This window comes from Sinocyclocheilus grahami, unplaced genomic scaffold, assembly GCF_001515645.1.
Source record: "Sinocyclocheilus grahami isolate Dianchi unplaced genomic scaffold, SAMN03320097.WGS_v1.1 scaffold1040.1, whole genome shotgun sequence".
Classification (NCBI taxonomy): domain Eukaryota; kingdom Metazoa; phylum Chordata; class Actinopteri; order Cypriniformes; family Cyprinidae; genus Sinocyclocheilus; species Sinocyclocheilus grahami.
The window spans coordinates 186,345-208,271 of NW_015506219.1; the positions used below are offsets into that span (position 1 = coordinate 186,345).

A 21,927-nucleotide genomic window follows, 5' to 3' on the forward strand; every position below is an offset into this window, starting at 1 on the left:
ATATATACATGTAAATATTTTCAAAATATATATGGTATGTGTGTGCTTTTATATATACATAATAAATATACACAGTACACACACACATATATATATATATATATATATAACGTAAACAAAAACTTTTATTATGGATGCGATTAATCGTTTGACAGCACTAACATTCATATACAGTATATACTGTATATATAACTGAAGAGTGTTGAACTTTCTTCTCCTGCACAGCTGAGAGGGTTGTTTGAGCTGTACCCTCTACTGTACAGACATACATTTACATTTCCTTCAGCCTGCTGCTTATTCATGCATTACTGGTGTAAAAGGGCTTTTACATTTGACAAAAAAAGTAGATCTTTTATATATATATATATATACAAAAACAAGCAAGCAAGGGGGTAACACAATATTGTAATGCATTACTTTCAAAAGTAACTTTGTTTACACTATTTTAAGGTGTCCTTGTTACAGTGTAATTATACATTTAAGTAATATTAACTACATGCACTTACTATATGGTTAGGTTTAGGGTTGCTTACATGTAATTACACTTAATTTATTATTATTATAATAGTTAGTACATGTAAAATATGTAACACGGACACCTTAAAATGAAGCGTTACCGTAACTTTCCTCAACATTGGTCATAATCATGCATAGACTACTTCACGTTTATATGCAACACGTGTAACAGTAAAATTGAACTATTCTCATAAGCAGATTACATATAACTACTCTACATACATGTCATTATCATTCATTCTAATTTTGAACTGAACATATGTCATCAAATGGCTTGTTTGCGACTTAAATGTGACCCTGGAGCACAAAACCAGTCATAAGGGTCAAATTTACGAAATTGAGATTTATACATCAGCTGAAAGCTGAATAAATAATCTTTCCATTGATGTATGGTTTGTTAGGATAGGACAATATTTGGATGAGACACAACTATATGAAAATCTGGAATCTGAGGGTGCAAAAAAAAATAAAAAATTTAGAAAATCTTCTTTAAAGTTGTCCAAATTAAGTTCTTAGCAATGCATATTACTGATCAAAAATTAAGTTTTGATATATTTACGGTAGGAAATTTACAAAATATCTTCATGGAACATGATCTTTACTTCATATCCTAATGATTTTTGGCATAAAAGAAAAATCTATAATTTGTACCCATACAATGTATTGTTGGCTATTGCTACAAATATCCCCCAGCGACTTAACACTGCTTTTGTGCTCCAGGGTCACAAATTGAGTTTTAAATGCTCCAAAAGCTCTAGCATCATTTGTTGCAGGTGCAACCAGCTTTATATTTTGTACTTGACACAATGGCATGCAGAGATTTTGAAGTGTGACCTGTGTCCAAATACTTTTCACGTTTTCCGTGCATGTCGAACTGATGCATTTGTCTTATGCATTTGATAAAATATTTCCACGGTCAACATGAAGTGCTCAGAGAAGCACTGATATCTATCTTCACCAGTGTTAACTTAAGAGGAACTTTTGCAAAGTGATGCAATAAATGCTGGTACCTAGTTATGCAAAATCCCAAAGCTTCCAATAAAAAAAAAACAAGAGACGTGATACACTAAGAAAACTATTTTATTCAGAAAAAGCATACACTTTGTAGATCCTGCCAGATAAAAACTCCATGAAGTAATTTGGAAAGTCAAGAATTGTTTCCTTTTTAGTCCACTTATTTACGGAGAAATCCCGCTTGCCATTCTTTATACAAATCTTTTAAAAACGTGATTGAACACACAAAGGAAATCCGGAGGCGTACATTTGAAATGAAAGTAACAGGAAATGTCTTATTACATGGAACCGTTTTATTTCTGTATACATAATATACAAATTAGAGCATTTGTACGGCTTCAAACGCCTAGTCTAAATATCACATGTGAATTAAAAAGGAAAAACGGTAGTATTAAGGAAACCAGACTGTTTCTATTTTGTAAAAGAAAAGAAACCAACCAAAGAAAGAAGAAAACGGAAAAGAAGGTAATAAAAACGCAAGCATTGGAGAGCGACACCAATTCAACCTGAATCCGTTTGTGATGCAAGAAGCACATTGTGCTAAACATTTAAAGGAAACAAACTTTCAGTGAAGTACTGAAAATATCACAATAAAAATGGCAGATTAAAATACAAGCGACGACATTTCTAGGCAAAACAACAGAAGTTTGGATGCAGGCAAAAATCCTAAGTGCGAGGGAGTGCTCTTTCCAGACGGTGACCGGAGAAGGGAACACGGTTGAGAAAGCTGGGCTGAAGAGTCCCGCAGCAGAAGAGGAGCGACCGCAGCCAATGCACCTCAGGAGTCGCTAAAACTTCTGCATTATCCAAAAGCACATTGCAAATCAATTACCCCCAATTCCCTCTAATTAAATGCTCTTTTTCCTATTCACTCGAGTCTTAAGAAACGAGTAATCAAAAAAAGTGTGTCCTCAAAAGCTCTTCGTCCGCATTAACGCTCACCTCGAGTGTCAGCATGCACTATCTGTGTTTATGGGTGATGAATGTTAAGGAAAAAGTGTGTTGATCTGCTCCAGCGCTGCAGCAGTGAGCTGAGTTTGTGTAAAGCTGATTTCTATACAAAGAGCAAGACTTCTTTCCATCTCTACACGCAGCCGTCTGTGTTTATGGCAGCAAAGGATATTGTTTCTTCTCTTCTTTAGCGCCAGTGCTGTCTCTCTTCTTTTCGGATTTCTCTTTGTCGTGCCTGGATTCCTGAAACACAAGAGCATTGGTGAACGTGTGCAGGAAATGGTTTCGCATCACGCTGGGTCTACAGTTACCGTTTAATTGGTGCGTTGGGTGTTTGAAGTGTTTAGTTTGGTTTCTGTGTAGTTACGTTTTTGTTGAGTACATTTTAATTGATGTGCAAAACGACAAACTGTAACAGGTTGCTACATTTAATACATACATTAAATGTTTCAAACATAAATAGAATATAACATGAAAATGTCCTTGAAACCTGAGATACTCATGGGTCGTGTTATTAATGAACATTGGTCTTTTTTTAGGATATTAGAATTGATATGGCATATTCACAATGTGCGTTAAGGGCCATCCACACCAAGGAAGATATCAATAAAGATTTGATAATTGTTCTAATTCTATGAGAACTAAGTCCACATCAAAACTGATATAACTCTACTGTTGTCATTGTTTTAGAGTAAAATTCATTTTTTAGTCCCACTTTATATTAAATGACCTTAACTACTATGTACCTACATTTAAATTAATCATTTGATACAATGCACTTATTGTGCACATACATGTTTTTACATTGTACTTATGCAAAACACCTGCATGTAATTAATTTCTGTAATGACATTTATAGTTACACTGTTGACCCATGCCTTACACCTTAACCCACCTTTAAACCTACCCGTACCACCAAACCTGTCCCTAACTTACCCGCATCCCACCTCAATAGCAGCAGAAGTGTTTTGCAATACAATATGAACACAAATTTTTTTTGATGCAAGTACATAGTAGTAAAGGCCACCTAATACAATATAAAGTGGGACTGCGCTTATATTGAATAAATTGCAACCCCTACGCCACATCATAATTTACTTATTTTGATGAATCGTGCAGTCCTAGTTACTGCTATAGTTATCGTTCTTGTATTAACTAACTGACCAACCATCCATCCAGTGAAGTACTTCAGATCGATCACTAAACACTATGACTGGATTATCTGAATCTATCCATTCTACATTTTGTCTAATAGCACTTGGTGCACTGTTAATCATTAAGTTACAATCGTTCAGTTATGATGTATAATAATCATGATGCATCTTTTTCCACCTCAAACCCTTCATCTGTAATTTCAATCAAATTAACACTGCCTTAAGATCTCTAACAGAGACTGTGATATTCTGCTCTCAACATGTTAGATTAGACATATGTGACCCTGGACCACAAAACCAGACATAAGTGTCAATTTTTTTAAATTGGGATTTATACATCATCTGAAAGCTGAACAAATAAGCTTTCCATTGATGTATGGTTTGTTAGAATAGGACTATATTTGGTCGAGATGAAAATCTGGAATCTGAGAGTGCAAAAAAAATCTAGAAAATCATCTTTAAAGTTGTCCAAATGAAGTTCTTAGCAATGCATATTACTAATCAAAAATTAAGTTTTGATATATTTACGGTAGGAAACTAACAAAATATCTTCATGGAACATGATCTTTACTTAATATCCTAATGATTTTTGGCATAAAAGAAAAATGGATAATTTTGACCCATACAATGTATTTTTGGCTATTGCTACAAATATACCACAGCGATTCCAGGGTCACATATTAGCATTTTAGATTCATGTCTAACACAAGTCAAGTCGAACACTTAAGGCTAGGGGTTTGTTTGTCATCTTAACCCAAGGTATGAGTGACGCCGTAAGTTGTGGAGGTGTAACAGGACACAGTCCCAGACCTTTTTGCCTCCAGAGGTCTTCTCCGGTTTGGCCAGATCACTCTTGTCCTTGCTGGTGGACTTGGAGCGCTTGCTGTTGTCCTTGTCGTTGGAGTGTGGCGATTCGGAGGGGCTGGCGCTCTTGCTGTGTTTGGAGGAGCCTGTGTGAAAAGAGAGAGCGCAGCCATGTGAGGCAGATAACACGAGAGCCACGGGGAGGGGCTTTCTGATTGCCTCCTTTCTGGTTCGCTAGCTCGCCTCTCCCAATCTCGGCAGCGGGCAAAACAAATTTAAAAGATAGGCATTATCGACTCACTCATTCCATTTTCATCTTTGCGGCGCTTGGCTTCCTGGCTCATCTCGCGGTCGCTGTTCGAGTAGTCCTAGGGGAAACGGCGCAAATCAACATGACGCTCATTGACTCGACTTTTCACCTTTCACCAGGCATGCTTTACCCCGTGCCCAAATCCTTTTCTAAACACCGAAAGCGTCAGGGACGCAGCCACTTACTCGTTTCCGGTCCTTCCGGTCTTCTTTCTTCTCCCTCTCTTTGGAACGGTCCCTGGACTTGTCAGACTCTTTCTTCTCGTCGTCCTTCTCTTTGCTCTTGGGCAGGACTGTGCTGTGGTTAGGATGGTGCTGAGGGTTGGATGGAGAGATAAGAGCGGGTTAACACCTCGCAGGATGAGAGCCGTGCCCCGTTAGAGTCGCACTCGCCTTCCCATGAGCCTTCACACCTCACGATGCTATCAGGCACACCCACAGGAAGTTCAAGCACTCTATTAAAAGCTCAAGGCTCCTGAACTCGTATATGTGCCTCGCACCAGGGCTTCAACGCACCTCGAAACAAGCGTCAAACCTCCATGTGAATAGTGTTACAAAAGGGCGTTTTTACTGGGTTGCTAGGCAGCAAGAGAAAGGGGAAAAAGAACCAGCCCAACTTTTGACTTTGCACGCTGATAACGTATTGATACACCACGCTAATACGGTCTCGTATTCAGTGACCGCAGCTCAAGAGGTCAGAGGCCAAAGGGGTGAAAGGTGAAATTGGTACTTGGCCTGTACATTAGGGCTGCTTGATACTGGTTAAATGACGATTACTTTGCTCAGAAATATAATAATGCTTATTGACTTTTTTTTTTGTTTGTTTTAACATTTCTATAGAATTAATTACAGTTAAGCACAAATCAAGAGAACCTCAACGTGCACGGTTTGCTTGCAGATTTATTCACAGCAAGCCACATGAATGGAAACGGGCTGACTGCAGAATATCTCAATAGAGACCTCTAAACTCCAGCTTAGATGTTTGCCAGTGTTTTCACCTCATCAGTGCTTTTTTTCTTAATGTAGAGAGAGCAGTGCAGATGGTTGCCAGGTTGGGAAGATTAAGTAAACCACTGGGCAGAAAATGTATCAATTTATGAAAAAAGCTCTGATTGGGGAATTTAAACTCTTGAAATCTGGAAACTGAAACCATTAAATCTTGCTTTTTACCAATGTAAGAAAACGCAGATGCCAAATTAAAAAAACATTTTCAGGATTAAAAAAAAAACTGACAAATATTGCATATAATCAGTGATTATGCTTAATAAATCGAGAGATGCAGAAATCGTGATCATGATTACAATACGATTCATTGTGCAGCTCCTATGCATGTAATGTGGCGTCAGAGTAATGCTTCAGTGCATTGGGAAACGCTGATACGATTCATATGAAAAGCCCTTAAGGGTCGTGATTCACAAATCAACCAACAAATAGCTGACCTCTTCAAACAAGCACTGAGCAATACTCTTATAAAACACCACAATGCTCCTCAAGAATGGAAAATCTTCAGAAAATGGATGAAATCTTTCTTTTGCAAAGCAAAGACATTCTTTTGGAGAACAACATGTGGAAAGTGTTTAAATAGCAAGAGAATGAAGCGTGAGCGAGCAAGATAAACTGTTGTTGACATTCACTCAACTTAACATCGATATCCCACAAAGAAAATGACAAGATCGAATGTAGGCCTGGGTGATAAAACGGTATCGATATTTATCAACGATACACCTTCTTCGATAACGGTATAAAAAATGTTCGATATAGCGCACGATATAGGCACGTGCTCTGAGTGACGCAGACAGCACACACAAACACGAACACATGCTGAATTGAGTGTTGTGCCTGCCTGTGATGAGGAGATTGTGAATACAAAAATGAATATTAGTCGAATTTAAAATAAACATTTGTATTTGAATGTTAGGAGTGGGTCAGGGAGCGTCTTCAGTGGAGCACGAGATGCGGTGATGATGATGTAAGTGACGTGGTAGTTTAATGTTTTGTTAGTCTAGCCCACGAGACGCGCCGCTGCTGCGTTATTCATTCAACAATATTAGAGAAATATAGAAGCTCAATGCGGAGAAGACCTTGATTAGGTTAAAACCGAAGCCATTCACACAGAATGCATATTCAACACATTTTTTAGACGGACAAATATGACTGCTGCACTCGCGTCACACGAGAGATATAGAAAGCCATGCAAAGTAAAAACAGTTTAAACTTTTAGAAAACATGTCGCGAATTTGTGGAGGTTTATTCCTTTTCACTGCGTCTCATATGTTTTTAAATGCAATCTCCATGATGGGCGATTCGGCTCTTTGTATTAAGCAATGCATAAATATGTGATGTATTTTGTTCATAATTGTTTATGCAATTTATGACATAATATTTGATTTATATGATTTAATTTAGACGTAATGCATGTTTTTTACAGACAGTTATTTCCTTGCGTTGGCAATTTAATGTGCTGCATTCTTTTGCTCATTGAGCCCTCCTGTGGCCTCGGGAAACAAGCCAAAAGTTTAACCTATTTAATCTGCATATAAAACATTAGAAATTAGATATTTAAGTTTGACTGTTAAAACAAAAACCAAATATTTGCTGTTTGTCTCAATAAATTTAGTTAATTTAAAAATACAGTGGTTAAATGTAAAAACAATTTTATATTGCTCTTTGTTTTAAAAGAAGGTTATAAAAAATGTCAATAATTATCGATACCGAATGATATGAAACATTATATCGTTGATAAATTTCTTAGCTATAACGCCCAGCCCTAATCGAATGTTAGCTGCAGAGATCCAGAGCAGTCGTTCTCATTCTCAGCAATCTTCAAAAAGAGGGGGTGACTTTACAGAAAGTATTTACATTGATAAATTAGTATTAATACATTAAAATAATGGAATTTCAAATTAAATTAATATGCTACAATCATATTGCCCTTGAAAAACAATTTTTAATTAAATGTATATTTAATTGTATATTTAATTAAAGAGTAAAAAGTATGTGTTATATATTTATCAAATAATAAAATGTCTGTTGTAATAATCAATAGATTAAATAATTATCAAAATAATCTTTATTTGTAGACTTACACAGCATTGTGTGCCAAGCCCAAAAATGCTTCATGGGATAAGACAATCTTGAACTTAAACCAGATTGTTGTTTGGTGACAGCAGCAAAAAGAAGAGAGAAAAAAAACCCTGCTTGTCAAAAAGATTTAATCTGCATATAAAACATTAGAAATTAGATATTTAAGTTTGACTGTTAAAACAAAAACCAAATATTTGCTGTTTGTCTCAATAAATTTAGTTAATTTAAAAATACAGTGGTTAAATGTAAAAACAATTTTATATTGCTCTTTGTTTTAAAAGAAGGTTATAAAAAATGTCAATAATTATCGATACCGAATGATATGAAACATTATATCGTTGATAAATTTCTTAGCTATAACGCCCAGCCCTAATCGAATGTTAGCTGCAGAGATCCAGAGCAGTCGTTCTCATTCTCAGCAATCTTCAAAAAGAGGGGGTGACTTTACAGAAAGTATTTACATTGATAAATTAGTATTAATACATTAAAATAATGGAATTTCAAATTAAATTAATATGCTACAATCATATTGCCCTTGAAAAACAATTTTTAATTAAATGTATATTTAATTGTATATTTAATTAAAGAGTAAAAAGTATGTGTTATATATTTATCAAATAATAAAATGTCTGTTGTAATAATCAATAGATTAAATAATTATCAAAATAATCTTTATTTGTAGACTTACACAGCATTGTGTGCCAAGCCCAAAAATGCTTCATGGGATAAGACAATCTTGAACTTAAACCAGATTGTTGTTTGGTGACAGCAGCAAAAAGAAGAGAGAAAAAAAACCCTGCTTGTCAAAAAGATTTTCTGTGCAAATTAATGAAAATGTATTTTCAGGTGGGACCGGGTATATACAGCCTAATTTTATCTTTAAGGCAACACAAGCTGCCAGACGCATGGGACACAGTAAATGAACTGCCCACATCATGTTCAGCACTGCGCAACTCGTGCTCACAAAAGAGGTTCATTAAAAATAATAAATAAATAAAAATAGCACTGCAGCAAACTGTTAAAGCTGTTTGATCATTAGCTAAATATTCATGCTCCAGCTGGAACTGACACATACAGAATAAAGTAACTTAAAGTGAATAAAAAAGTACTGTATATGAAGTGTCAATATGTGCATAAAAGCACACATTATATATATATATATATATAAATACTGTATATGAAGTGTCTATATGTGTATAAAAGCACACTATATATATATATATATATATATATATATATATATATATATGATTCTTGTTTGGTGTATAACAGCAGAATGGCATGTGGTTGGTGTTGTTTGGAAAACTGCCATTTCAGACTCTCCTACTGATCCAAAGATGCTTTGCTGATAAATGTGTGGGAGAGAAACAAACGGAGATCTAACAGAGCAAGAGATACTGGGGAAAAAATACGAGTCTTTCTGAAAGTGGTGAGAAGAATCTGGAGCAGTGAACGATTGTTCTTCAAATTCACTTCAAGTCTGCTCAGCTGTTCTTCACCAGTTTACTGAAGCCTCTAAGCCTCCTTCAAAAGATTGAGCAGTGATTTTCAGATCTTACGGATTCAGTCTGATTTGTGAACCAGATAATAAAAGCACTTTATTTTCGATTTCTGAGAGATTACTTGACACTTCCAGCAGCATTTATGCCATCTGTATTTGGTTCCGTTATTAATAATTTGTTCCATTCCTTTTTTCCCCTTCTTTAATGTATCGACTGATTACAATTACTTCACAATCAATCGATAAATAATCAAGTATTGTGTTTAAAAGCCAAATAACCGGTATGAATAATTGTAAAATCCCACTGGTATTGCTATTGACTACAGGTTTTTGTACCAACCCTACATGTTCCTGGATCTGTTGAAGACCCTTGCTTTCACAACCTCATAAAGCACCTGTTTCAAATTGGTACGTCAGGGAATTGGCATGTATTTTAACAACAGATTCATAACACAAACTCTCCGAGAGTGAATGAATTAATCACATGGCCAAAACCACTTCAACAACAGAATCAAAACTGACAACTGAATTACAAGAACGCAACACAGCTGACACGATGTCCTACAAGACACAACCGACTCCAGCAAGACCGACCCTGCTGGTTCAAGAAAAGCAAAAGATCTTGCAACTGATGCTAAAAGCATCTACACCGAGGGTCTGTGAGGCCTCTGGATGATCCTGCGGCTAATGTGAGGGAATACTCTGACAGCAGAGACGGAGAGAATAAAATAACAGGCTGCTCAAAATTCAGCAGTATTGCTTTTTCAGGTGGCACCATCAGCATATTTTCAAACATCCTTCAGTGACCAAACTGCAAAAACACTTATCTCACTGCCAGTTCAAAAGAGACTGGAGTGGCGAACAGAAGACCAGAGTCAAATCAGACAGCGAGGACTGAGAGAGGAGCCCAGGAGAGCGTAGCCACGGGAAGAATGAAGGATATTGTTGGGCTGAAATTACATTAGCAGAATATAAAATGTCCTGGCAGAGGAGGAGAGGGATGTGCGAGCACAAGAGCGCAACGCCCGTTTCAGGGATATTCTGCCACCTTTTGAAGGGAAAGGGGACTTTTTAAAGACTCCACACCTGGCATGTGGCGCAAAACGTGCTTTAATCTACAGATGCATTCACGACATACAGCTTGAAGAAAGTTTCTGTGGCGAGACGAAATAAACATTGGGAGTATCTCAAAGGCTAGTGAGCTGCCTACCCACACAGCATTTCTGGGCATCCGTTTGAAGGAATGCTGCCTACATAGACAGTATTCTTGGGCATCACAGGCGGGTTTGGAACGCCCAAGCAATCGCTGCCTACCTAGATGGCGTTTCTGCTATCACTTGGAATGTAAGAAAGCATACTGCCTACTAAGACAACAACTTGGTGAATCAATTTTATTTTCCCCCAAATTATATTTGATTTTTTGCCTAATTATGAGTTTGCTAATAATGGTTCAGTTACACAATTCTAATCATCACCAATGATGACTAATCAACTGGATCAATAAAACAATTTGATTTACTAAAATATTAACACTAGGACATATCCCAATCTGACTAACTGCACAGCTTTACTTTCGATTCATGTATCCAAATGTGGCCAAATTCCGATAATTATACAGTAAAATCCATTTCTCAGAAATCATAGGGCCCTATTAGCACACCACAAGGGTATTTGGAGAGTTCAAATAAAAATGCAGCCCATTGCATTTGTGACCCTGGAGCAAAAAAGCAGTGTTAAGTCGCTGGGGTATATTTGTAGCAATAGCCAAAAATACATTGTTTGGGTCAAAATTATAGATTTTTCTTTTATGTCAAAAATCATTAGGATATTAAGTAAAGATCATGTTCCATGAAGATATTTTGTAAATTTACTACTGTAAATATATTAAAACTGAATATGCATTGCTAAGAACTTCATTTGGACAGCTTTAAAGGCGATTTTATCAATATTTAGATTTTTTTGCACCCTCCGATTCCAGATTTTCAAATAGTTGTATCTCGACCAAATATTTTCCTATCCTAACAAACCATACATCAATGGAAAGATTATTTATTCAGCTTTTGCAGACGATGTATAAGTCCCAATTTCGAAAAATTGACCCTTATGACTGGTTTTGTGGTCCAGGGTCACATATTACGGTTTAAAACGTTCAAACTCGAGATGTCCAACTATACTGCATTTTTGGCCATCATAGATACATTTTGGACAAACACTGCCTACATGGACATTTTTAGGCATTGGTTGGAAGTTCTGAACCAATACGGCTTACATAGAGGCCAACAGGGCATTTGCAATGATCGTTTGAATGGTCTGGGCAGGCAGTTCACTAGGTTTGGAGACACAATCAGAGTTAAGGATTGAAAAAGGTCCAAACCTTTGAAGCGGAGTCCTTGAAGTCGTTGAGATTGTCCTGTAGGAATGAATGGAGATGACAGATGAGCTGGAGAGGATGGCACACAGCAGGAGAAAGGCTGGGGGAGGCCGGCCGTCAATCAACACATCCCCAAAGACCTTCAAAGACTAGAACTTTCACATGGTTAGAGACGAAGAGACTGGTCTATCGGAGCCTAACGTCAATCTGCACTGGACCTGGAGAACGTCACTGCACTGAGCAGCATAGGGAAACGTCTTAACTCGTATCTTTGGTCTAAGATAAAGCAAACATTTTGTAAATTAACTATGGGAGTTCATGAAGATGATAAAACAAACTAAACTCAGCTAGGATTCATTAATGAAGGGAATAGAAGGAGGTCATGTACACTTTGGCATGAGGTCTCGCTCAGACAATTGCAACAAGATTCCTGGTCACGGAGAGACAGATCCCTCTGGGAAGGCCATGCCCACACTTTTTCCCTGGTTGCCTTTCTCTTTATGCGGTAGTTGCTGGTGACGTGGGTTTCTCTGGATGCTGATGGCGCCGTCTGCTGGTCACATGGATGTCTGGGAAAACGCTCACAAATCGGGTGCGGCAAAAACCAGGATGGAAGAAAAAAAGCAAGCAGTGGCGGTGAAGACGAGCATATTCTTGTCTGGGATCCCCGATCGATGATGCAGGAAAACAAGCAAAACATTCCAGCTCCTGCAGGAGTCACAGACGCGAAGGAGATCTGACTTCATCAGGATTTCTTCCAGCAGAAACGCTCTCGTCTCGATGTTTAGTTTAAAAAACAAAACCAAAAAGACTGATTCTTATTTACTTCTTACTTTCTCAGCAAGTAATATGTTATGATTCCAAAAAAATCAAAAATGGGCAGGGCGATTTACAAAACTAAATATCTATATTTACAATCTTACAAAAAGTACGGTATACGAAAAGGAACAAAACTTGTGAGGCACTTGGGTAGATTCTCTTAGCGTGTAAAAGTGAGCAAAAACAAAGCATGTGCTAGAATTTAAGATTTTTGGCAAGTCCTTGGAAAAATCTCTTAAAAATCTGACATCTATTGAAAAAGATTTCTCCAAAATAAATAGTCCATAAGATGCAAAATTCCCACCAATGCTCTCCTACAACGGCTGGGCTCCAGAGGCCTCCTCTCAAACTCCAATGGGTGACGAGGAAGGTTTGGAAAACACGTGATCTCCGACAGGTAGGGACAAGAGGAAAGAAGTGCACAGCTCTCCTCAGGCCATACTAACCTTAACTGCAGAGGAGTGCGACGGTGACGAGTGCGTGTCAAGCTTTCGTCTTTTTTGCTCTGCTGAGAGAAGAAATATGAGGATTAGCTTCAAAAAATGCTTTTCTGCTTCTGATATTGTGTTTCGCAGCAATATGGAAAGTCACTCAGGTGAGTAACTTGAATTTCGGGGTGAACTAAGACGGAATCCACACGGAGATGCGTTTAGATGTATACGCATACATTTTGTATCGTATAGGCGTTTCGTCCACACGGATCCGGCGTTTTGGGAGAGTGAAACCGATATTTCCCAGAGTCCCAGAGTGGATAAATCTGAAACCTCCGCCCTTGCGTTTTCGTGTGGACAGCCAATCCGTATATTTTCTGAAACGCGAGACTCATCAGCCCACATCCCGCCCCTAGTCAGACACCGCTACGTCACGTAACGGCAACAAAAACATAAACACTCAACGATTGTCTTATTAACTAACATTCACACAGATTAATAAATGTATTGTTCCATGTTTGTTTGTATACCGCTCGCAAGGTTTATGCGCATAGTCCAAGTCTTCTTTTTAGAATTACAGCGCCACATGCTGGTCTGGCATGTAAACTACATCGTTTTGTGTCGGTTTCGTGTGGACGCAGATATTTCTTGAGACGAGGGGGGAAAAAAGATTGGATAGGGAAAGCTCTGGCTTCGTGTGGACGTAGCCTAAATCCAAAAACCTTTCATTGAAAAACGCGTCTACTGGATTCTATGCTCTGAACTTTCCTTTTAGCATTAAGACATTCTTTTATGCACTGTTCTTAAAGTCCAAACAAAGTCAAAGAAGCATAGTGAAGCATATTTAAGGGGACAGCGGCAGGGCCGTCTCACCCCGTTCAGACTCGACTCCTTCGGATCTGGGCACGAGGGACTTCATGCTTCCGGCCCCAGCGTTCTTCTCCACTTTGCTGCCTTCCTTAGTCTTGCTGTCGTTGGACACGTCGCGTTCCTTGGACCACTCTTTTTCAGCGGATTTCCCATCGATCTTGCTCTTCTCTTCCTTCTTGTCATCCTTCCTCTTGTCCTTGTCGGCCTTGGGCGTCTTCTCCTTGCTGTCAGTGGGTTTCTCCTCCTTCTGTTTGTCCTTCCCTCCTGCCTTGGCCTCTGGAGTGCTTCCTGGGTTCTTGTATAAACACTCAACGATTGTCTTATTAACTAACATTCACACAGATTAATAAATGTATTGTTCCATGTTTGTTTGTATACCGCTCGCAAGGTTTATGCGCATAGTCCAAGTCTTCTTTTTAGAATTACAGCGCCACATGCTGGTCTGGCATGTAAACTACATCGTTTTGTGTCGGCTTCGTGTGGACGTAGCCTAAATCCAAAAACCTTTCATTGAAAAACGCATCTACTGGATTCTATGCTCTGAACTTTCCTTTTAGCATTAAGACATTCTTTTATGCACTGTTCTTAAAGTCCAAACAAAGTCAAAGAAGCATAGTGAAGCATATTTAAGGGGACAGCGGCAGGGCCGTCTCACCCCGTTCAGACTCGACTCCTTCGGATCTGGGCACGAGGGACTTCATGCTTCCGGCCCCAGCGTTCTTCTCCACTTTGCTGCAAAAACCTTTCATTGAAAAACGCGTCTACTGGATTCTATGCTCTGAACTTTCCTTTTAGCATTAAGACATTCTTTTATGCACTGTTCTTAAAGTCCAAACAAAGTCAAAGAAGCATAGTGAAGCATATTTAAGGGGACAGCGGCAGGGCCGTCTCACCCCGTTCAGACTCGACTCCTTCAGATCTGGGCACGAGGGACTTCATGCTTCCGGCCCCAGCGTTCTTCTCCACTTTGCTGCCTTCCTTAGTCTTGCTGTCGTTGGACACGTCGCGTTCCTTGGACCACTCTTTTTCAGCGGATTTCCCATCGATCTTGCTCTTCTCTTCCTTCTTGTCATCCTTCCTCTTGTCCTTGTCGGCCTTGGGCGTCTTCTCCTTGCTGTCAGTGGGTTTCTCCTCCTTCTGTTTGTCCTTCCCTCCTGCCTTGGCCTCTGGAGTGCTTCCTGGGTTCTTGTCTTTCTTCTCTTTTTTCTCCTTTGTGGTCTTCTCTTTATCTTCCTTCTCTTTGCTCCCTTTAGTGCTGTGGAGAGATCAGGAATCAACTAAAGTCTGCTGACATGTTATTTTTGTTATTATCTTTTTGAGTGACCAAAGCATAATACTTTCATTCAGAGATACAGAATAACTTTGATAAATTGGAGATGTTGTGGATTGACACCACTGATAAAATGTATCATAACACCATTTCAGATCTTATAAAACATCATGAATAGTACAGATTGGTCTCCGTTGACTTTTTTTTTAAAGCAACAAACGCTTAAAGTCGAGGAGTTCTTTGGGGAGAGAGTTATGTTGGATAAACTCTTATCTAATGTAAAATTAATGGAGTGAAGTGTATACAAGCCTTCCCAAAATGATTTTGGCCTGTTTCACCTTAGTCTTATATGCATTAAACACACACTATGACAAGTTTGATTTAATTATTTCTGTGTTTTCTGTCTATTAAAATACTGAAGTAAAGAAAGAGCTTAAAAGCAACAAACGCTTAAAGTCGAGGAGTTCTTTGGGGAGAGAGTTATGTTGGATAAACTCTTATCTAATGTAAAATTAATGGAGTGAAGTGTATACAAGCCTTCCCAAAATGATTTTGGCCTGTTTCACCTTAGTCTTATATGCATTAAACACACAATATGACAAGTTTGATTTAATTATTTCTGTGTTTTCTGTCTATTAAAATACTGAAGTAAAGAAAGAGCTTATTTTATTCATTTATTTTTTGGGTCATACTTGCTGTGTTTCAGGAAAGTGACTTTTAAGGACTTTTTTAAAATTTCATTTTAAGGGAAACAAGTTTATCAATAAATACTAGAGCCCGACCGATATATCGTTTCACAGATTTTATCAGCCGATATGAGCTTGTCGCAGATATATTGGTATCGTCGAATATGCCGCCGATATGACATTTTGTTTGGACGAAGTGGACTTCACATGATATTCCACCATGATTCCAGTTCCAAGTACACGTTACATTCAAAGGGCATTAAAGTGCGCGAGACGTGAATTTATATTTATATTTTATATTACAGAGGTATATTATGTCACGCTTCACACTTCTCTAGTAAGTTTTGTCTGTGTGAAGACAGTAGTGCAAATCCGTGAATGAATGTTCCGAAGTGAAGTAAACTTGAATGGAATTGAATTTAAATAAAACTGAATAAACTTCAACTTTACTGTTCAGTGCACTGATGTCAGAAATATATTTTGTTTGGACGAAGTGGACTTCACATGATATTCCACCATGATTCCAAGGGAACGTACACGTTACATTCAAAGGGCATTAAAGTGCGCGAGACGTGAATTTATATTTATATTTTATATTACAGAGGTATATTATGTCACGCTTCACACTTCTCTAGTAAGTTTTGTCTGTGTGAAGACAGTAGTGCAAATCCGTGAATGAATGTTCCGAAGTGAAGTAAACTTGAATGGAATTGAATTTAAATAAAACTGAATAAACTTCAACTTTACTGTTCAGTGCACTGATGTCAGACTCATTTTGGATAATAAAGTTCATTGTTAAATTGTCAAATGCCCTGCCTCCATTACATATCTTTGTCACGTCATTATAAGGGTTTTATCACTACATTTGAGTGATCATTGCAAAAAATGTGTTTATGTATATACAGTATATTCTGTTTATGTATATACTGTATTCTATATATAGTACCAGTCAAAAGTTTGGACACATGAATGGGAAAGTGTCCAAACTTTTGACTGGTACTTTACTATAACAAACACAAAGAATATCGGCCGATATATCGATATCAGCCTTTCTTTACTCCCTAATATCGGTATCGGCCCCCCAAAAAACCCATATCGTTTGGGCTCTAATAAATACAAACCAACATCTGCCCTCAAATTAGTTATTTAGTTGAATATATTTATGTTGTTAACCTTTGCTAGAAGAAAATCACACAAATTGTACGGTTCATATTCAAATTTTGGTATAACGGCTGCAAACACTGAACATCTACAGATACGATAATATAAAGAATTAAAAATCAAGAGCTAATGAAATATTTGACCTCCTGAGCTTGACCAGTAGCATTTTCTTATGACTAATCACCTCCTTTCACTGATCCTTCACTAAAAAGAAGTAATAATTTTGATGCTCTACAGCTCGCTCAAACCAATATTACCAAGCCAAAAGGAAACTAGTCTACTGCACACACGCAAAAACGAGGTGAAAGGAAAGAGTGTAAACTTCTGAAAGCTAATATGATGCACTGATATTAAGCGGTTTTCTCAAAGCCCCTGAGCTACAGGCTGAATTCTCCTGACTGTGTCATTCATTATTAAAACAGAGCACATCGTGACCCCTCTGTCCTCTCATCTCAGGTGAATTACATATTCCTGACTACGCCACTTTCCCTGACCCCACCAAACCATGTTAAGACACTCAGAAATCCATTACAATCTCATTCCATTCACACAATTCCTGAATGGAAATTAATGGGGACCTTTCTCCCATTGAAGTATTTCTTTCGAAATTATGTTTTACACAGCCAATTTGATGGGCCATCGTGCAATTGTGTGTTGTAACAGCCATGCCTTTCAGAGATGGTTCCTTTCAAGACATTTCTCTCCGCAATTGCTCAGTTTAATAGAATTGTAAGAGGATTCTTGCCTGGAACGCTGTTCAATTTGATTACACAGTTCATAAGGAAGGTAGACTTTGATAAAGGATTGATTTATTTGGCGAGTACTTTGAAATAATAAGCCCCTGCTAAACTTTCTCACCCCAGGGCTTCAACTTTTAATGACATTATATAAGAGATGAGAGCAGTACATCATTCTGAGCTTGCGCTGCGTGGAAAGTCGGGTCTTGGGTGCAGTACCTGTTCGGCGTGCTGCTCCCGTTGCTACTGCTCACTTTATTGGCTGCGGTGCTGTTTTTGCTGGCAGTCTTCTGAGCCGCCTGAGATTTGTCCTTGGATTTATCTGCAAATAGACCAAGCCGACATGGACGTCACACGAGGGCAGACATCATTATTATGTCCATACCTACCAAACGAGACAAACTATGGCATGACAGAACGTCCTGATAAAGCAGAATAACGCCAAAGCTCCTCTGTTTGGTGCCACAGTGAAGGAGTTATGGCATTTGTTCTTGATTTAAATATATACAGCTATTAAGCATGCTGGGAAATTGCAAGCATCCTTCATGTGTCATTGAAAGCTCATTAAAAGTGAATGAAACACAGATTGTGCTTCACAGAAAGTGAATTATTTAAACACACCCGAAAATGTCCTTTGAGATTTAAGGAGGGAAAAAAACAGCGGAAAAAAAAGAGGTGGCAGAATGGTCATTTTACAGCAGCGTATCAAAAGTGTCACGCTAACATATTTGTGACCCTGGACCACAAAACCAGTCATAAGAGTAAATTTTTCGAAATTGAGATTTATACATCATCCGAACGCTGAATAAATAAGCTTTCCATTGATGTATGGTTTGTTAGGATAGGACAATATTTAGCCGAGATGCAACTATTTGAAAATCTGGAATCTGAGGGTGCAAAAAAAAATCTAAATATTGAGAAAATCGTCTTTAAAGTTGTCCAAATGAAGTTCTTAGCAATGCATATTACTAATCAAAAATTAAGTTTTGATATATTTGCGGTAAGAAATTTACAAAATATCTTCATGGAACATGATCTTTACTTAATATCCTAATGATTTTTGGCATAAAAGAGAAATGTATAATTGTGACCCATACAATGTATTGTTGGCTATTGCTACAAATATACCCCAGCGACTTAACACTGCTTTTGTGCTCCAGGGTCACATATGCTCATTCAAATGGAAAATATTTTCCAAGACTCTTGTATTTTTAAACAGCACTTTGTTAGTATTTGTGCCCATTTTAGAGCTCTAGTAAATTATGCTCAGAGCAGTTAATATCACAGCTACTAATGGGAGGCAGGATTGAACTGATGGCGGGGGATTTCACCTCTTCACAGTATCTTGCAGTGAGCAGCTGCTGAAATGCAACAAGAACTCTTAGCAACACAATCGAGGTGCTGTTACTTGGGTATTGAGCGGTATGTGGATTCCCATTTTAGTTCCAAACACAGTGGTTTCCACAAAATTGCCTTCTAAAAGGTTGTTACGCTGCTTCCAACAAATCCAGGCGCGACTTAACTCAGGCCTTTCCTAAAAGTGGATACACTCGTTTGAGCCAGTATGCTTTTTCTTTTAACGGACCAAAAATGGCAGTGAAGACATTTATAATGTTACAAGGTTTCTATATAAATGCTGTTCTTTTGAACTTTTTATTCAAAAGTTCCTGAAAAATAAAATGTCACAGTTTCAAAAATATGAAGCAGCACAACTGTTTTCAACATTGATAATAATCAGAAATGTTTCTTGAGCAGCAAATCAGCATATTAGACTGACTTTTGAAGGACCATGTGACACTGAAGACTGGAGTAATGAAGCTGAAAATACAGCTTTGATCACAGCAATATATTACATTTTAACAGATTCATATAGAAAACATGGTAACACTTTAAGGTCCAATTAACAAACCATTAACTACAACTTTTGCCTCAATCTCCTAATGCTTATTAATAGTTAGTAAGGTAGTTGTTAAGTTTAGGTGTTGGCTAGGATTAGGGATGTAGAATATGGTCATGCATGCAATGATGCAATTCATATTCATGATGCAATCAAGTAACTGAAAATCAGTGGACTCAAAATGAACATGGGTTTGAACATGTTTACTGCAATCCCACAAGGTAAGTGAAGGCCTCATCGCAGTAGCTGCCAGAGCCGTGGAGTGGTCCGAGGCCATCCTGGGGAGCCTGGAGTCACATGCCCTGCACTGCTGTTTTGATCAATCCTGCTGGTGCACTGTGTTAATGGGTCTGTGCCAGGCTTTTCTGTTCTAACGTCCTCCGCAGTTTTACCCCAATTCACACAGTAATTGCAATTAACTCCCTCAGGGTGGCAATTCCCACCGCGAGTGTTGTACGCCATGACAAAGCGTTTCATTTTAAATGAGTATCAAGACGCTCTCAATAAATGGACAAACAAGTCCAGATGCTACCAAATCAATTCCTGAAGCTTCGTGGCGGAAAACAGGACGATTATTCAAATAGAGTCACCTGAGTCCTCGATGGCGCCCTCCTCGGCTTTGCCAGCGCTGGCAGGCTTGCCCGTGTTGCCCGGTCCGTTCTGCAGAGTGCCAGGCGTGGCGCTGCGCACTGGCTGCTCCTTATGGTGGAACTCATTTTCTGGCACCATGTGCACTTTCCTGCCTTTCAATTGGCCAGAGTAGCTGCAAGTCACACACACGGTTAAAATCACGGCAGATGGTAATACGAAGTGCAATGCTTAAAATCACTCAGAAATGGATGGATTCAAAAAGAAATCCTCGAGAGGGGTTGTGTTCGCCGAGGCCAGGTTTTACGACGATATTAACGTAACTAGATCGGCATGCTTTTGAGAGGCTGAACACAAGGTCTGATTCCCTCTTTCATTTCTTGTTGAGTCTACAGAGAAACACAAAGAACGGGGCCCACGTCTGCCCAATAAGCCGAGGTGTGCTGAGAAATCCCACTGGTGGCATGAACGCAGCAATTACACGTCAACAGTTATTACCAATTCTGCGACAGAAGACACGCCAATTTAGAAAGAAATCAGTTCCTCATTATGATTGGACATCTAATCAATTTACAAGCCCATGACATGCATATTTTCTCTAAACCACTTGAGCTGCTCAAACTAAACAACATTATTTTAATCCAATATACACTTCTGCTCAAAAGTTTGGGGTCAGCAAGTTATTTTTTATTTTTTTATAAATTTGTTTTTTTAAGTTTTTGAAAAGTCTTATGCTCACCCAGGCTGTATTTATTTGACTAAAAATATAGTAAAATAGTACTGAGAATGATTTTTTTTACAGTTATAAATAACTTTTCTATTTGAATACATTTTAAGATGCAATTTCTTCCTGTGATCAAAGCTGTATTTTCAGCATCATTACTCCAGTCTTCAGTGTCACATGATCCTTCAGAAATCATTCTGATATGCTGATTTGCTGTAGGGCTGTCAAAATGGCTGAAAAACTAAATTCGAATTTTATAAATTATATTCGAATTTAAAATGTATAATTTCAGTTCTTTTGTATTCTCTCCTGAGGCCACAAGAGGGCGCATCGAGCAAAATATTACTAATGCACGTTTATTCAAAGCATAAGATAACATGACTATCTGTGAAAAAAGTGCATAATGTTTAAAATAATGTTTATAAACCATTTATAATTAATTAAGTTGCTTAAAAAACTATAAACAAAACAGCATCATGTATGTGTGCATAGTTTAATACAAAGCGCCGAAAGCCAATCACACAGAGTACATTTTTGATTTAAAAACATGAGATGCAGTGGAATGGGGAAAGAATCCCGCCATAAAGTCTCGATATGTTTTTTCAAAGTTAAACTTGCATTAATTTTACATGGCTTTCTAAACATGCGGCTCTTTTGTGCGAGACGTGAGTGCAACGGTGATAGATGTCCCTCTAGAAAATGCGCAAAACACGCGTTCTGTGTGAACGGCTTGGTTTCAGTTTTGACGTAAACAAGATCTTCTCCGCATTGATGTTCTCTTTTTCCGCTATATTTGTATATTTGCTGCGGAAATTATTATATTACCGCAGCGGCGCCGCATCTAGTGGCTTCAACTAGATATACTAACTAAAGCATTATAATGCAACGACGCTTACATTGTCATCGCATCTCGGGCGCCACTGATAAGGCTGCCTCCTTAACGCACACCTAAAATGTGGATTTCTATTTTAAATTTGACGAATATTCGAAATTCGAATTTGTTTTTGACAGCCCTAATTTGCTGCTCAAGGAACATTCCT

The 21,927-nt window shown here is 38.1% G+C and overlaps 1 protein-coding gene across 1 annotated transcript in view; it reads right to left on the reverse strand.

Annotated features, from left to right (window-relative positions):
• Positions 1 to 1,776: 1,776 nt before the first annotated feature.
• Positions 1,777 to 21,927, reverse strand: part of LOC107566006 (THO complex subunit 2-like) — a 98,855-nt gene continuing 78,704 nt past the window's right edge. Inside the window, exons 22-29 of the mRNA XM_016251354.1 lie at positions 20,166 to 20,338; positions 17,898 to 18,000; positions 14,718 to 15,079; positions 12,970 to 13,028; positions 4,935 to 5,063; positions 4,741 to 4,807; positions 4,446 to 4,585; positions 1,777 to 2,724 (exon numbers count right to left, since the gene is read on the reverse strand). Coding sequence (XP_016106840.1) covers positions 2,635 to 2,724; positions 4,446 to 4,585; positions 4,741 to 4,807; positions 4,935 to 5,063; positions 12,970 to 13,028; positions 14,718 to 15,079; positions 17,898 to 18,000; positions 20,166 to 20,338 — 1,123 coding nt within the window. The 3' untranslated portion in view covers positions 1,777 to 2,634. The remainder of the gene's footprint in view (positions 2,725 to 4,445; positions 4,586 to 4,740; positions 4,808 to 4,934; positions 5,064 to 12,969; positions 13,029 to 14,717; positions 15,080 to 17,897; positions 18,001 to 20,165; positions 20,339 to 21,927) is intronic.